Raw genomic sequence first — 18,450 nt, 5'->3', positions numbered from 1 at the left:
TATAAAAATAAACGTTATCTTTAATTTATTATTGCTGTTATTATTGCTATTATCACCTTCAATGTTATTATCACTAATTAGTATTATTAAAATAGATATTTAAATATCATTATTATTACCATATTATTTCTATTAGTATTGTTAAAATAAATATCACTATTAATATTGTTGTTGTTATCACCTTTATTATCATTATTATGACTAATTAGTATTATTAAAATAAATATTTGAAAAGGACCGACATGTCACTGGTGAATCACGTCATTGGATGCATCCTTGTCACTCACGGGTTTCAAACATATCCCCCAATGGTCGAACAAATATGAAGGACTGAAGTCTGTCACTCAACAATACCAATTGTTCCTATTGTGGATAATTGATATCAGATGCTGCACCTAATTTTAACGTAGGCCTAATTCTTGGGCGTGGTTCTGAAGAAAATAGTATCGAAATGCACACCATCGTGCATTCATTTGATTTTAGTCGGATTCAAAGTAAATGTTTAACATTTAAGAAAATTATAATGTGGTTTTTCTATTTCAATTTTTTATGATTAGGTCTACAGTATGTACTCATGTTTTATGTCAGTGTTTTAACATGAACAAAATTAAACATTAATATATGTGTTTTTCTTAATTATTAAGATTGCTTAAATTGTTAATGTTACAATTGTCAGATTTTATTCCATTCTGTAAGTGGCAGGTTTTCTCTGTTGAATAAGATTACTTATTATTATTACTTAGAACTTTTTGTGGCCGAGTTGATTTGTGGCCGAGTTGACTTGTGGCCGAGTTGACTGTGGCCGAGTTGACTTGTGGCCGAGTTGACCTGCACCCTCTAGCTCGACCCTAGGCGCAGTCAGGGATAGCCTAACTAGCTAATTGGAGGAATCCTTAACATAAGGTAGTCAACAGAAAGTCCTAACTTTAATTAACGTTTGTCATTGTTATGGGTTATCCATTTTCTCACCTTCTTCACATTTCAATTTTATCTTCATAGAAAAAATGGCAACAAAATGTTTTTATTTGAGTTGCGGAGTAGGAGTCAGCAGTTCATCATTGCAAAGGTAGGCCCTAGGCAAACCAATAGCGAGGACTTGCTGGCAGCCTACAAATGTTTGCCCACTCATTTTAATGTATTTGATCAGACTCTTGTTTTAACACTTTATCTTGATTTAAAAAAATGTGAGACTTGCCTTCCGGAGAGACTTTTCTTTTAGGCCTATATTGGAAGGTTGACAAGTGTGATAAACAAATTGTTGTATATCTGATGGGCAAAAATCTCATAGTGTGTGGCTGCCCATAGTTTAGAAGAACAATACAAATTTTCAGGCAATGTACCACGACCCACATCCCAGGACATTAAAAAATAGATACTCAAAACACTGTAAAATATTTGGCAACCCAATTTTTTTTTTTAATTGCTGCTGTAATTTTGTTTGGAAAATTACAGTATATTATTTGTTGAACCAATTATTTACTTACCTTAACAACGATTTCAGAAACTTCTACAGCCACTTTCTTCAGGCTAATGAACGCATGGATGAATTGGGACATTCACGCTTCTGTGAATCTGTGCGCCAACATGTGTTTTGTGTGTAAATGACCTTAAAAAGATAACTTTTCCTACTACATTATACTTGGAACGATGGATGGAACCAGATGAAATTCATTGAGAATGTTTAAGTATGGTTACCAGGATTACTATAGTGATCCCTGTTGTCTGCCACCTAAATCTAAAGTAGTATAAACTTTAACATCTACAAGATATTGAATTCAGTCAATCAATCAATTAATCAATCAGAGATTTATATGGCACACGTATCTATGATCTATATAGAGATGCTCATGGCATCTCTATATGGCAACAAAGTTATTTTTTACAACGAACTAATGAATTGTTTATATATTAATAATAAATTTCTGTAGACTTTGCAACCTTTCATTATGCAAAACTTTAAGGATGTTGTAGTATTTATTTCCTTTAATGTAAATAATTTAGTGGCTTTGACTTTTTTAATAGGGGAACCAGTGGCAGTTGTACAATGGTGTCCAAGTACACAAATACATAGAATTATCTAATGTCATTTCTACAACAATTACTAAGGTAAGTTTATTAAGTTAACCAAAGGATACTAGTGCATAATTCATTATATTGTGTATATGCACAATTTAAAAGACTAAGCTTTGTCTAATAAGATTTGTTTGTAACAGTGATACACTATCAAAGTATTATTGGAATGGATACAGAAACAATCATACGCAAAAGACATCCATCCACCTTCGCTGCCTGGAAAATATACCTATTCTTTCATTAAACAAGAATTTTATTCTATATTTTTACGAATGGTGATCCTAGTGTCTAAAGATTTGTCCAGACTATCAAATTTTATTTGACAAAAACATGTGACATACCTAAATATAGTCATGATGACATCACATCATGACTATATATAGGCACATCATGACTATATATGGGCATACAAAAATCTGACGGTTAAAATGAAAAAGATATTACAAAATCTAACAGAAAAGCATTTTGCATTGTTGATTGTAAGTATTCATGCAAACAAATTAAACTGATTGATTGGTTGATTGATTGATTGATAGATATAAACATTTTTGAATTCAGGGTTTGGATGAACAAATTAAAGTGTTTGCCTGCACAAGTAAGACAAAGGTATTTCTATTTTTTCACATTTTTATGAGTCTCAAGTCGCTCATGCTCAACCTACCACATGCGAACTAGCAAAATTACCAGGAAACTAACCTGTCTTCTGCTTGCTCAGAATGTTTGCATGTTTTTCTGCTGTAGTAATTGCCTGTAAGGTTTGTTGCCCATGAGTGTCATCGCACACAGCAAAATGCATGCGTTAAGAAAGCTTACAAAAGCCCTTTCCTTTCTCCACACTCTTCAATTGCTCTCATGCATGTGGCAGTCTTCAACACTTCTTCCTTCATCTCTTCATTTTATTCTAATTGTGAACATTTTTTAGGATTGGATTGGATTTATTTGATGTGAACATAAGGATAGCCCACGAAAATCTAGAAGAAGTCTTATTTCAAGCCGAGGTGTCCTTCTGGTGGTTTTTGGGCAGTTCACCTGCAGACAATTCCCTATCCTTTCCGAAGAGTGTACTGCGTTTTTTAACGTGCGCATGGGCCATAAATGCACACAGGACCAATGGCTTAAACATCTCACCTAAAAGACGGTGCACTATTGTAAATTGTATTTCAGCCCTCTAGCTGAAACCCAAGGAGAGGCAGCGATGGGAATCCAACCGGGACCTACATGTAGAGATCTCCACTGTCAGCGCACACACAGTAGCTACCACCAGATTAGCCGAGTGAGACCAAGCTGTTCTCTCATGCATTTTCATGCCTTTTATTCTTTTTTTACGCAGGTATCTGTGATTGATGAAGGGCGATTGAAGTCACTGGAACAGAATCAAAATAGTGAAATGGAGGAAAGTTGTGCATCGGTGATGTCACACCATTTTGAGTCATCATCAAGTGGAAACTCAGAGGCGGCTGTTGGTCAACTTGAGCAATCAAGTAAACCTACCTCCTACCAAGTAAGATCAAAAATTGTCTCTGTTGAGCTATTAAGCTATGTCTACACTATGCTGTTGTTGTGACAAATACCTTTTGCCCATATATGGGTGTGATATGATATCATTTCCATGTATATGCATAAATTACACAAAATTGGTACTCCAGGATACCTACTGTACCTCCTACGTCCTACCAAGTATGATCAAAGCATAGGCTTAGCCAGCGAGCTGGCTATTATTTAGGATGCCCACTTTTACCGTGATGGCTTGGATGACTTGACCTTATCAGCTTGGCCTAGCCTAACTGGGCCTGGTCTACCTTTAGCATATTATTCTTTATATTTTTCAAATCTATCGAATGTTACATTAAACTAAAGCTAAATCATATTTACGTTTGATAAAAACAACATTTATTGATTTAATGTATGTTGTTTTCGTACCAATTTTTGGTGTAGATTCCTAAAGATGGGCGTGGCCCAGAGTGGGCGTGCCCGTCCATTGGCTCAGTGCCATGCCTACTGGCTTTAATTTTGGACGGCCTAATTCGTTTTTCTGGCTAAACCCCAGGATCAAATATATACTATCTGTATCGAGCTAAAAAGCTATATCCACTATTAAGTTTTATGTGACAAATACCTATGATTTTTCCATATATGGGAGTGATATGACATGCTCATACATTATATGGGAGTGAAATGACATACCCATATATGATCAAATCACACAAGTTGTCACTCAATTAAACCTAGCTCCTACCAAGTAGAGTTAAAGGGCTTCAGGGTAAAGGTAATTCATTATTCATGATATTATTCATGATGGTTTATTTAACATTTAATTTATACGTTAGTGTAAATTAGTGAAATTATTAACTTATCATAGTGTTTTTGTTTATTTTAGGGAAAGGTGACCAAAATTATTGATTCTAGTGCTGGTATTTATGAGCTTGATGACAATATAAGGTAAAGTAATGGTCTTTAAGGGCACCTGTGCCCTGGCCAAAGATAGCAACATTACCATTCTCACACATGCTCGAACTTATGACCTCTCAATTGCAGGCCCAAATCCTTTCTGCTGCGCCATGCTTCCATTTAGATTTAATTTTTATATTCTTTTCCTCAAGGCTATATTTGACATATCTTAACAAGGACATTGGTTGTGTCGTACCAGAGATCAGGGTAGATTCATGCGTTACAGTCTACAATGCTCACTTAAAGACTGTGTCAAAGGTTAGTCTGTGCCAAATCAAACCAATGTTTAGAATTTGTCCAACAATGTATGAATATGTTTTTAATTTTTATATATGAGATGTTACAGTAATAAAATATTTTACTTTTAACAGGTTCCTTGCCTTGTGTGTTGCATGCGATCTCATGTTGAAGTAGTAGCAGTTACATCTCCTTCGGTGAGTCTCTATTATTTGTTTTATTCATTCAGTGATAAAAGATTTTGAATTTAATGCTTTTCATGTATATGTTGGAGAAAATGTAACAAATTAATAATTTTTTTTTATGCTTATTTATAGTCATATCCCTTCTCTTCCTCTCTTCAATCCTACTCCCCTCTACTACCTCCTACCCTTCCTTTTCTTCTCTCTTCCCCATTGCCCCCCTGCTCCCCTTTCTCATTACTTATTCCCATTTATCTAATCTTCATCTTCCTCTTCTTCCTCTTCGAAATTTGTGCTTTTTTTCATCTTGTTATTCTTATTACTTGATGTCCCGTTTATTTTTTATTTAGTATTGCATTTCATTAAATGGCTGTCTTGTCAAACTGACAACACAATTCATCCCAGGCTTCTATATGTTAACACGCTTACAATTTCTGGTCAGGCAACTCACACTTAAACTTCCAGAAAAATTTCATAGGTAAGAATAAGATTTTATTGGACGAACTATACATATAAAAATATCAATTCTATTCTATACTAATAATAGTAATTGCTTGATTTGGAAGCAAGCAATTACTAATAATAGTAATTGCTTGCTTCCAAATCAATAGTACCGTGTTTAATATATTTCATTATAGATTAATGTAGAAAATATCGAGATAATATCAGATATATAATTTACTCAATCATACATTTATTTCAAGATTTCACTTGGTGTTTGTGTGTGCTCGTATGAATAGAAATAGAAGTAGATAAGAGTATATTTATTTCTATGAATGTGGGACTTTTTTTTAGTGTAGTAAGGACAGAACTTTAATGTAGTGTGGACAATGCAATACAGAGCAGAACATATGTTTATTCTGTGAGCTCTGATTGGCCCACTGTGGGATTAGAATGAAATAAAATATAGGCAAAATGAATAGATGACAAAAACCAAAATGAATGAATACATAAAATGTTTCAGAAAAATTAGCAAGATGATCGGAAACATAATAGAGACTGATATTGAGCCTTGCTTACTTCCTCGGAAGAGAAATGTTTATGCAGAGTTCTTGAGGTCGCCTCATCAAACCTGTATCGTCGATGATGTTCAACCACAGATAAAAATAAAGGTATATTAACACACCACCTTTTTTTAGTGCTGAACAAGTTTTAATGAGTAGCAGTATAGAAGTATAAGATAGAAGTTGGCATTTGTAATATCTTGAGCTATTTTATAAAGACCACAGCACGTAACGTTCAAACACTGCCTGATATTTTATACTCATCATAAAATTACATAATTGTTTAAAGTTTGGCTGTTTTTGAGCAATACAATTTTTATTCTTGGTTTCAAAGTTCTTCATAATTTGTGAGTGAGCGTTGTGAGGGCAGGCTTATTATTCACTGGAAAGCCAAAGCAATATTTTTTTTAACTCTGCTATCATGTCCTTTCCCAGACTCTGGGAAGAACTGCCTCGTCTACTTCAAAATTCTGTTAATGTTTCCACTTTTAAAAATAATTTAGTTAAGTATTTTACCTTTTATGTTTGTGATTAATTTCTGATTGTTTTTTGTTTTAATTAGTGTATTTCACAGTATGAAGGATAGGGAACATGTTTTGTTGGATTGGATTGGATTTATTCGGTGTAAACACCAAGGATAGCCCACGAAAGTCTAGAAGAAGACTTATTTCAAGTGGGGTCCTTCTGGTGGTGATTGGGCAGTACACCGGGAGACAATACCCTACTCTTTTCCGAAGAGTGCACTGCGTTCTTTAACATGCACATGGGCCATAATGCACACGGGACCAACGGCTTAAACGTCTCTTCCGAAAGACGGTGCGCTAGTAACTTGTATTTCTAGCTCTCTCTAGCTGAAACACAAGGAGAGGCAGCGATGGGAATTGAACCGGGGACCTAGAGATCTCCACGGTTCAGCACACACACAGCGGCTACCACCAGATTAGCCGACTGAGCTAAGCTGCTTCGCCCATTCCCTATCCAGGCAATACATGTTATTTTAATTTTGTATACAGTACTTTTTGCCAAATAAACATTATTACTATTATTCAGAACATCCACATTAAAAGTGGTCACAAGTCATGGCCTGAAGGCCAAATTCTATGCGAGGCTTGTAATTTCAATAAAATTGTTAAGCAAAATTTACAATATACAAAACTAATTACATGACGAAAAAACAATTACATGACAATAAATAATAACTATTACATTTGAAATCAAGCTAGAAAATCAAGTGAAATAGATTGTGTTATTATTTTTTTTAGAATCTCTTTTCCTTGCCAAGTCTAGATGAGTTGAAGAAAGAAATTATTCATCAATTCACCAATTCAAATTGTTGTCGTGGAAAATCATATGGACATTATGTTAGTTCTTCAACCACTTTCAAAAACCCAAAGGTATGAGAATCAACTTGAATTTTCTGAAAGTATAATTTACCCAGTAAGATAGATAATAATAGAATTTTTAAATTTCTTATGACATATTCGGCAGATATTGATTGCTTTCCTCACATCCAACGCTGCGACTGGAACTTTGAGTCTACAGGACGAGACAGGAAGCATTGACTGCGTAGTAACAAGTTTAAAATCAGACTCCCTCCCAAGCCATATATGCAAACATATTAGTTGCTTCCAACGAAAAGATCAGTCATTGTACGCACCATACTCCTACATTTGTCCGTATGCCCATGTCTGGAATCTTAATGGTCTTTTGAAAATTTCACAATTTTTGATGATACATGAGCAGTTCAGTAAAGGAGACGATGCAGTGATGGTGAGGTCGTATATCATGTTTGATATGCGACAAGCTGTGTACATCACTTCACACAATCTGTCATCTACGACATGTTTCAAGCTTCCATCTACATCAGTTACATCAAAAGGTGATTATTGATTTCTTATTTTTCTTCCTTCCATGTAGGAGTAAATATAATTAATCTGTTTTATCAGTAGCTAAATTTCATTAAAATGTTTACCTAATTATGGTTATGTATTTATTGATAATTATATTTGTATTTATTTGGGTGGAGCTCAGTTTTTTGTTTTTTTTGTTTAAGGTGTTCCTTTTCAAATCAAATTTCAATTTAATTTCAATTCTGTATTCATCCCACTTGACAATTTATAAACAGGAGTTATTATACTTAAACCAATAAAATACATCAATCAATACAAAATAGGTGCTTAGGTTACAAATTGTGCTTTGAAGATTGTTTAAGATGAGGCACTAAATCCTTAAATTACTATATTTTATTTTGTGCCATGCGACTATTTTATTTTTCAGAATTAACAACCATTGGGACACAAGATAAAATGTATACAATTAAAATAATAAAGAAAGGGAACTTGATGAAAAGACTAACAAAAACCGAAAGCAGTATTTCATTCACAATTGATGCCATCATGTTTCATGACACAGTTCCAAACGTTACTAACACTGCCTCACAAGATGCTGGTCTGCCCTCGGCTGTTACGCTAGATAAAAGCAATAACCCAACGAGTCGTAATGTTGTTGTAAAGTTTGAGGGAGCCGCTGTGAAGTGGTATCCCGTCTTGTATGCAGGATGTTGCTACCAAATTATTAAACACACATGCGTGGATGATAATTGGAAGATATTGGAGAAGATGAGCAACCAGTGTACACTTACTGTCAATGAGCGTGATGTTATCCAGCAGTGCATGGTAAGTGCACACTGATATATAAACTGGGGAACACCCTATTTATGTGTAAAGTAATATTGTGCAATTGTCAGGAACAAACTTGACTATGCTAGTCAGGTCTCAGGGATTTGAAATAAAAGAAACAAATATGCTTTAAAAAAAATACAAAAACAAGAAACTTTTTATGAAGACCTTCAGTGATGAGAGAGGTTGAAACCGAATTTGACATTGGTTCATATGTATCTTGACCTACTCATCAATATTTTTTTCGCTTTTTATTTATTTATTTATTGCACATCCAACAGTGTATACCAATTACAGGATGGAAATATAAAGTATAAAACTTACACAATATCAGTGAAAAGCCTATAAATTATTAAAAAATACAATAAAGATTATTTAACCGACTCAAATGTAATAGACTTAAACTTAGAAAACTACAATGCAAAAAAAATATCAAATTCAGGATTATCACAAACACAATTATTATAAAGCGATGACAGTCTACAAAAAATACCATTTTTACAAATAAATTGCAAGCTTTATTGCATCTCATGATAATTATTAAATTCCTCATTCTCGATTTGATGTATACAAATTTTAATTTTTAGCTTGGAATTCCCTCCCCTATCATGTAAAAGTGACTTCACTGAGTACCTTCAGGAGACTTTAAATTAGACTCCTAAGGATAGGCCTATTGTATATTTGTTTTATTCCCTTATACTTTTATCATGAGTTTTCTGTATCTGTAGGGGCTAAAGGTCCATTGACCTTTGTGGTAGATCCCCATCTGCCTTAAATTTTTATGAATCTTTTTATGTGAATTGCAGTTTTTGTAAGGCTTTGAGAATTAATAAAAAAAGTATAAAGAAATAAAGTTCATAAGAATATGTATACATACTGCCCTTTCTTGTGGGAAACAAATCTTGTGTTTAAACGATACATTTATGCAGTGACTAACATCTTGAATCTTGAATTTATGTTTGTCAGGTTAAATCCTCCAATCAGTATGCTGACGATTCTGATGTAGTTCTTTCTGTTGAAGGTATCATCTCAAGGTAAAGTCGTGAAAAAGTCCTTGTGTTACTTCATATTAAAAAAATTATTTCAAATATAATTTGTAATAATAAATAATAAGTGAGCAACTTTAAAGTTGTGTTTTATTTCTTTATGTTTTTCCTTGTTTTTTTAGTGGTAGGATAATTTTAAAACTGGTATGCTAACCTGGTGATTGGTATTAATTTTGTTACATAAAGCTGCACCGTGTCTCATTTTGTAGAAAGTATAGTACTGTATATAAAAATTAGACCAATCACAAGCCACCATGATTATTTAATATATACCATTTTGATGAAGACCTTAACTATCTTATCTCTTAAAAGCTTCAAGTCTGCGAAGAAAGTTGTTTCCTTCACTGGAGTGGTTGCTGTCTGTGGCATGTACAATTCACAAACACCTTCCCAACATGGTTCTGTCTATATGCATCTGAAAGTAATTGATACGGCATCAAGCATTTATAATTATGCATTGAGTCTTCCCGTATCTATACAGTGTTCTGTTCAACAATATCCACTAGGAATTCTTCCACAAGCTCTCATTTGTATAAGGTATGTTGAGTCTTCCTGACAAAATTTGATATAGTGTGGGACAGGTTTTTAGTGAGTGGAACAACTAAAATCTTCACACTTTCCGGTGCGTGACAAGCGTCTTAATAATTAACCAATTTTGTAGCTTGCTTGCACACTCATTCTTCCAGGATTTGTTGGCATGGATATCTGCGCTTTTTTTTCAACAGTGTTAACTGCTTATGATATGCATTATGTTTACAACACACTCCACCAGTGGACTTCACATATATTCGAACACACTTTTGAACATACTTTTTGATCAGCAGCAGACATCCAAATGATGGTTCATTCACTTACAATTTACAAAAGATTCATAACATCAAGAGACTTAATAAATGAAATTAATCTAAGCTAAAATACGAAATAAACAAAGATTTAAACAAAAATTAAATACAGAACATAAATTGTTGTTTCGTATAGTACTCTACTGGTATTTGGAAATATAACCTTAATTAGACATTTTGGTTCTTAATATGTGGCAAAGACAAGCCAAACCAGTCACTCGTCGCAAATCGTGTTTCAGAGAAAATGGCCAAAATATGCTGGAATGTCAAATTTTAAAAAATCTATTTTATTGCACTAAACTAATCTTTACATATCTATGCATCATTGTATGCTGTTATTTTCCCCATTTTCAATGTTAAAACAACACTTTTTAAGGATTTGAAGATAGTTTCTGCATGAGAAATGCCTGAAGTCATAAACTTTGAAGGCTGATTTCTCATATATTGTTCTTTAAACAGCTGTATGTTTAAACGCTTGTAACTTCATAAGGAAATGTCCGATTTGAATGATTTTTTTACCATTTTATAGCTTTCATTTTACTCTCTAACACTGTATTAATAACTCACAATCAATTTTTGCGACGAGTGACTGGTTTGGCTTGTCTTTGCCACATATAACTAACATTGTAATCAAATAATGGTGCTTTGTTATTTTTTAGAGGAGTTGAAGTTAACAGATCCAAAGGTAAAATACACTGCCAAAGTGGAGCATTGACATCTATTCAAATACTACATATTCCTAGTACTGTAACTGAAAAGTAAGTATAAAGCAGTGCAGCTGTAGCTTGGGGTTAAGATATCAGTCCTATGTCCTGGGGTCCTGATTTATAGTCCTGTAAAAATCCATAATATGTTCTTACAACCCCACATAACTATAGTTAACTTTAACTACATTAACTTTAGTTTCCAGTTCCATTCTTTAGTTGGCATGCACAGCATTGATATTGATACTGATGGATGAAAAAAAAGAAAATTTTGCTTCGTTTTATATTTTTAAAACTGATTTTTATTTCCTTTACAAAAGCAAGTAAACTCATCACTTACATGATGGAATGATGCTTTATAAACCAAATCTCTTATCGAAACCCAGGGAGTGCAGGGGCGGATGGTTGTGAAAAAAAGTCCTTCTGTGACAGGAATTGAACCCAGGACCCTGGAATTAGAAGGCAGGCATCTTAACCACTAAGCTATTCAACTCCACTCCTAAATATAATTTTAAGTGAGATCACCAGTACAACACACAGTCCCTGTGGCAGATTCAGAAGTGTGTTAGTGATGTCTAAACCCCTCCTTGGTTCTTGGAGTACTTATTTTCAGACTGAAATGTAATATAATAAACCATTTTATATGTTGGTAACATAGCCAATGGCTGTTTTCATGCATAGCCACCAGGAGAATGCTCAGAAAATATAACGGAAAACAGTCCTAAATTGATAATAATAATAATACCCAAATATTTATGTAGCACCAATTCCAACGAATGATCAAAGGCGCTGAGCGTTATTACCCTGGTCACTGGATAGCATACAAACATAACAAAACGCAACCTTCTCTGCTCCCTAAGGAGTAAACTTAGTCATCATGCGCTACGTATTTAGTGCACAAAACTAGTACATTCAATGCTACAACATCCTACCAGGTACCCATTTATACTTGTGGGTAGCGAGAGACAACTGTATGTAAAGCCCAAGGATATGATTCGACTTTTAATCACCCAGCTGGTAATCGATCCCTCCCTCTCAGTGCTCCACACCTCGTTGGATGCTTTCATACAATAGAAACTGAGGTTTTATGGACCCCCTTCTGCAAATGTCTAGAGTGAGTCCGATTTTTTTTTAACAAGATATATTTTGTTTTATCGAATCCAGCAATGTCCATGGTGAACCTGAAGTGACATCAGAAGCTCAGACCACATACGGCATTCACATTTTGAGGTCACTGTTATCTGGCAACAAGGAAACTAATTTTATAATTAATGGCTTCATCACTGCCCTCTACAGCCTCAATATCAGGTAAGAGGTTGTACAATCTTAAGTGAATTCATCTGGTGAGATCATTTGAGTCTCAAAATCAAAATCCTACCTAAAAGAAATATGGTTCAGTTAAAGCTAAACATATTGTTTAGTACTACTATTATCATAGAGGAAATATATTGAAATATTTTATATTTCCTCCATGCTATTATATACTGTGAAATATTTCCTCCATGGTTGAACTACAGTTGTTGGAGGACTGACATTCGTAGGAAGTACTTAATGTTCAGGTGGTTATAGATCTTTATGGGCATTGTTGTAACAGGGTTAGAATTACACCGGGCTATGAACTTTTAGCCTTTTACGATCCAACGCCAATTGATTACGAAATGAGCCACAGTAATTGTTGGCGAGACAAGTGGCCAAGGCATAAGGCAGGGGCACCGCAAACTACAGCCCTAACATTGGCGCTGGTTCGAGTCGCTCCGCATCCAAGGTTCAGATGGAAGAATTTAGTCTTCTTGAATATAAGGACGTAAAATAGAGGTCCAATGTACACATCTGGCTTGTGTGCACTTTAAAACACCCATTGTATCTTTCTGAAGAGTAAGAGAGTTGTCTTGATGCTATAGTTCATTACCTTTATACTATAAGTGCCTCTTTACAGTGACTTGGAGTCAATTCAGCTCAAGTTATGGGTTGCTCGCCAACATTTACATTCAACTTTACTAATTTTATAATTATGAAAATAAAATTAATATTTGGTTTGATTACAAGTGCTTTGTTTAACATTGTAGATGGCTGTGTTTCCTGTGTAAATCACATGAGCAATGTACATGTTGTTTATCAGATGAACATGCTGAGGGTTGCATGAGTTTTTCTGCAAGGTTGGTTCTATCATATTTTCTATAATTTCAAACATTTTTAATAATTTCTTAATGGCCAATGGCTGTACACATATGTAGCTCATATTACATTCATCTCATCACTACTTGAACAAACAGAGCATCACTTATTTTTTTTTTAATTTTATGCCAGACATTAGAGTACCTAACAAGAGCATTCTGAAATATATTGAGTGTAGTAATAATTGAAATACTTTCTGGGATAGGAATCATATCAAGTGTACAGCATATATTACGGTACTGTATACAGAACTAATAAAATTATTTGTAGCGAGAAAGTAGATTACTGTATTAAAATTGTAATTTTGCTCTGATTTACAGATTACTTATTGACGATGGTACAGCTTCTGTGCATGTATGGTGCACAGAGAGCCAATCAATTGCAAGCATCTTAGGCCTACCTGACCATAGGTGGCAGCAAATATTAGATGTTATCAAAAGAGATGGACCATTCCACTTTAATTTATTCAATGATTTGTTTGATAAGGTATTGTAGTCTAAATCCCTTTCCAGACTATTAAATTTTATTTGATAAAAACATGTGACATGCCTTAACATGGTCATGATGACATCACATCATGACCATATATAGGCACATCATGACTATATATGGGCATTGATATAAACAAAATAAATAAAATTTGATAGTCTGGACAGAGCTTTAGAATTTTTGGAAAGCAAAAGAAAACAAATAGAAGAAAGAAAGAAAAAGAAAAAAAGTGATCGCCCAAAATGTCCAGGTGTTATTTTTGGGCATCTAGAAAACAAAAATTTTACAGGGGCATGCCCTGTTTGGGGTCTAGAAAAAAAAATTTTGCGGGGGAATGTGCCCGAACCCCAAGGGCTAGTGATATCTCAATCGGCCCCACTTTCAGCCCCCCTCCTTTTGGACATCTCTGGATCCACCCGTGATTAATTCCACACTTGTAGCCAAAGCAGTAAAACCTTAGTAGTACCCAACTGGGAAAATACTCAAGGAAAATGAACCTTTCATTACAGATCAGCTAAACTTTGGAATAATCTAACAAATGAAGTCAGAAAAAAAAGTGACTGTAGTCAATTTTAAAAATTCCATTTGTGTAAATTTTCTTTAATTTACATTTTTATTCTATGGTTATTTGTTATTTAAACCTTCTGTCGTTATTCTTGCGTTTGTATAATTTGGGTATCTTTATACTTTCTTGTTCTGTTTAATATTTTGACTTAGTTTATATTTTTAACTGGCCTGGGGCCCCCTATTTTTTTCAAAATTTAACAAAAAATGTTCAATCTGACCCTCAAGAGGTGCCACAATAATGATACATTTTCTTACCTCAGCCCCAACCATGGTGGAGCTGAGATGGTATAGATCTCCATCTGTGAAGTCCCTCCCTAGTCCCCTTTTATTTCAAATTCCTGGATCTGTCACTTACCTTGTATTTGTTTGATATTCAGTGTGATGTAAAGAACCTACTGAAGCAGTTGTGTATGAGCAACGTAATAAATCACCCAATCCAGTTGCATTGTTCCTCGGCATATCTCAGGTCAACGGGTAAGTTCATATTCACATGAAGTATAGCGCTCTCGCTTGGTGGTTAATGTGCCAGCTTTCCAAATCCAGGGTCCTTGGTTAAATTCCTGTGACAAGATGATTTTTTCCCACATATCAACACTCCATAAAACTTATATAAGACTTGTACTCAATTCACACACAACAACATTTTACAATGGGCATTATTATTAGTGTTATATTATTATTTTATAGGATTTATATACAGTAATGAACATATCTAGAAAACTGCTCAGGGCATAATTTTAGTGATCATTGGATGCAGAATCAATCATACACATCATGCAACATCCTCCCGTCCCTAGGGAGTATTCCAAGTTATGCGTGCAATCAGCATTACTAATTTCATTGTAAGTAATTCACCTCCTACCAGGTACCTATAAATTTTATACTCCTGGGTGATGAGAGGCAAATGCAGATGAAGTGTCTTGCACAAGGACACAAGCAGTGTGACACTATTACAGTCTGCAGCACATGCTTCTACACTTGCTACACTTGCTATATCGCATCCGACAGAGAGATTTTTGTAATATTGTCCCGTTCCATTTCCATGTACGAAAAACAGACATCGCAGTGGCCCATAACACTTGCAAGATACTTACCATGGATCTGTGTGCATGCTTTTGCACTGCAGCTTACGGTACCTTTTACTGTGACATTGCACATATCTAGCTGCATATCAAATTATACCAACTTTAACAAAGTCTTAATTCAGTCCTGTAAAAAGGACAGTTTTAGTTGGAAATTTATGTCCTTTCATGTGTCCCATGGAAATTTGTTAAATTGTGTAAATCAGGTCTTCAGGAATTAGGTGGAATAGATTGATACCGTATTTTAATTTTTCATATAATTTATTAGCTTTTAATTTAAGATTAAAAGGACAAAATATATTCCTTGCAAATTAATCTATCTTCTGTATATAGAGCAGTGAATTAAGAATTTTCATAGTAAAATGTCTGTAAATTACAGACTAAATTTAAATGTTTGATTGGTGTCTTATTGGACATTGATCACTAATTTGATCATTTTAAATCTGCAATTAATTTTTTTTGACAGTTGTTAAAATTTGGTAGCACAGGATTTTTCTAGTTGGAAAATTTTAGTGAAGATATTGGTGGGGGCTGGAAATCAGTGGCCTAAACAGCTGGTGAGGTTGTGGTCAAAGGTTGTTTAATTGTTCAAGCATTATTATTGAGCTTTATTAGTACAGAAATATATTTTGAATTTACAGTGTTGATATTATAATTTGGTTATTTGGGTTTTTTTTTTATCTTCAGATGAAAGGAGCAGTAGTGAACAGCTGTGGGTACAGGCTACTGTGAGTTCACACAATTAGGAACTCGAGACGAGTAGGGGTTACCCTGGTGTGCTGGTCCACCCGTCCTATATTTTTTAGTACAGACAAGAGATAGTGTTGGCCTAAAGGAGACTAAAAGTGACTTTTAGGAAAAAACATTTTTCAAATGAGATTATCTACAGTTAACCTGTGAGTCAGTATACAAATAATGAATGTTTATGAGTGCAGCGGGAAGAATATTTTCTTGAGTTAAGAGATTGACTGTTCCATTCAATGAGTTGGAAGCGAGTTGAATGAAACAGTCAATTTTTCAATTCAAGAAAATATTCTATCCATTGCGCAAATAAAAAGACATTCATTATTTGTTTATTATTCTACCATATCTTATGAGAACCTCCAAGATTTGATTTTTGAAGGCTTTTGTTAGTTTTCAACACAGATAAACTAGAATAATAGAAAATTATATCTTAACAAATAATTTATTCTATTAATTAGTAGAATTTGTCAATGAATTTTACTGTAAAATATTAATACATTTTGGCCCAATAATCGAAACTGGCCCCCATTTGGTCATTTCATTTAAATTCCGCACTCAGCAGATCCCATAGGGTCGGTGGCACTAAAAGCGAGAAACGGCATGCTATACTGGTGAAATTCTGTTCTTATCGCAAGAGAAACGAAGTAATTAAATCTAGACGAAAATTCAAAGGCTCATCTATTGGTATCCAGGAAGACCTAACATATGCAAGAAATACATTATTACAGAAGGTAAAAGCTCTTCCATTGGTCAGGAAAGCTTGGTCTATCGACGAAAAAATTATGGCCCTAGTGCAGAAACATGATGGTTCAGAGTATGTTAAGTATTTCAAATCTATTGACGAGTAGAAGAGGAGGTTGCAAAGTTACATCTTACTGAGAAAACATTTATAACAAAAACTTTACTTACATCTAAAATAAAAAAATTAATTTACAGGAAAACAAACTATTTAATGGCTTATACATTGTATAATTATTAAGTTCTTAATTAAATATAGTATTATTATTGCTTATTGCTATTGCCTGTATTGTTAATATTATTGATAAAAAAAAGGGACTCAAAATTGATAATTGTATTTTTTTTTACTTACTATCTTCTGTATGCACTATTATTATTTAATACTATTATTACGATTTTTATTATTATCATTACTATTATCATTGTTAATGTTATTATTATTATTACTATTATTTATTATTATTATTGTTGTCATTAATGTTATTGTTAATATTTTGATTTTTATTATTAGGCTTAATGTTAATATTGTTATTCTTATTATATTGTTTATTATTATTATTATTACCCATTGTTATTGTTGTTATTATTTTTTTTAATACTATTGTTTGTTACATATTACTATTGTTTATCTACTGCTATGTATTATTGTTATTATTTTATTAATGTTAATTATGTTATTATTAATGTTGTTAGCGTCTATGTTTGTTCTGTTATGGCTTACTCCGTAGTTGCTTGTAATACTTTTGCTTTAATTTATTTTAAGTCAATTATTGTATTTATATTGTTTATAGTAACATATTGGTATCCTGTATATGTAATTTAATTATCAATGCTATTTTAGTTTTACAATATTATTTTGATTTAATTAATGCTATACTGGTGAAATTCTGTTCTTATCGCAAGAGAAACGAAGTAATTAAATCTAGACGAAAACTCAAAGGCTCATCTATTGGTATCCAGGAAGACCTAACACATGCAAGAAATACATTATTACAGAAGGTAAAAGCTCTTCCATTGGTCAAGAAAGCTTGGTCTATCGACGGAAAAGTTATGGCCCTAGTGCAGAAACATGATGGTTCAGAGTATGTTAAGTATTTCAAATCTATTGACGAGTAGAAGAGGAGGTTGCAAAGTTACATCTTACTGAGAAAACATTTATAACAAAAACTTTACTTACATCTAAAATAAAAAAATTAATTTACAGGAAAACAAACTATTTAATGGCTTATACATTGTATAATTATTAAGTTCTTAATTAAATATAGTATTATTATTGCTTATTGCTATTGCCTGTATTGTTAATATTATTGATAAAAAAAGGGACTCAAAATTGATAATTGTATTTTTTTTCAACTTACTATCTTCTGTATGCACTATTATTGTTTAATACTATTATTACGATTTTTATTATTATCATTACTATTATCATTCTTAATGTTAT

The 18,450-nt window shown here is 33.5% G+C and overlaps 1 protein-coding gene across 3 annotated transcripts in view; it reads left to right on the top strand.

Moving 5' to 3' along the window:
- Window positions 1–17,324, top strand: part of LOC117109090 — a 20,153-nt gene extending 2,829 nt beyond the window's left edge. For 2 of the 3 annotated variants that reach the window (XM_033251342.1, XM_033251347.1), the window contains 19 exons: window positions 2,023–2,106; window positions 2,632–2,679; window positions 3,404–3,574; window positions 4,451–4,512; window positions 4,674–4,779; window positions 4,893–4,955; window positions 5,291–5,418; window positions 5,905–6,052; window positions 7,207–7,338; window positions 7,433–7,823; window positions 8,222–8,619; window positions 9,589–9,656; window positions 9,981–10,205; window positions 11,170–11,268; window positions 12,379–12,522; window positions 13,281–13,370; window positions 13,710–13,875; window positions 14,823–14,919; window positions 16,215–17,324. In XM_033251342.1, coding sequence (XP_033107233.1) covers window positions 2,023–2,106; window positions 2,632–2,679; window positions 3,404–3,574; window positions 4,451–4,512; window positions 4,674–4,779; window positions 4,893–4,955; window positions 5,291–5,418; window positions 5,905–6,052; window positions 7,207–7,338; window positions 7,433–7,823; window positions 8,222–8,619; window positions 9,589–9,656; window positions 9,981–10,205; window positions 11,170–11,268; window positions 12,379–12,522; window positions 13,281–13,370; window positions 13,710–13,875; window positions 14,823–14,919; window positions 16,215–16,273 — 2,679 coding nt within the window. In that variant the 3' untranslated portion in view covers window positions 16,274–17,324. The remainder of the gene's footprint in view (window positions 1–2,022; window positions 2,107–2,631; window positions 2,680–3,403; window positions 3,575–4,450; window positions 4,513–4,673; window positions 4,780–4,892; window positions 4,956–5,290; window positions 5,419–5,904; window positions 6,053–7,206; window positions 7,339–7,432; window positions 7,824–8,221; window positions 8,620–9,588; window positions 9,657–9,980; window positions 10,206–11,169; window positions 11,269–12,378; window positions 12,523–13,280; window positions 13,371–13,709; window positions 13,876–14,822; window positions 14,920–16,214) is intronic. The other variant, XM_033251335.1, reaches the window with a different exon arrangement.
- Window positions 17,325–18,450: the final 1,126 nt, after the last annotated feature.

The sequence above is a fragment of the Anneissia japonica genome, unplaced genomic scaffold (assembly GCF_011630105.1).
Source record: "Anneissia japonica isolate Jap-2015-1 unplaced genomic scaffold, ASM1163010v1 scaffold26_len2425191_cov177, whole genome shotgun sequence".
Classification (NCBI taxonomy): Eukaryota; Metazoa; Echinodermata; class Crinoidea; order Comatulida; family Comatulidae; genus Anneissia; species Anneissia japonica.
The sequence above is the reverse complement of the archived record's forward strand: the minus strand, read 5'-3'. Positions and strand labels throughout refer to the sequence as shown.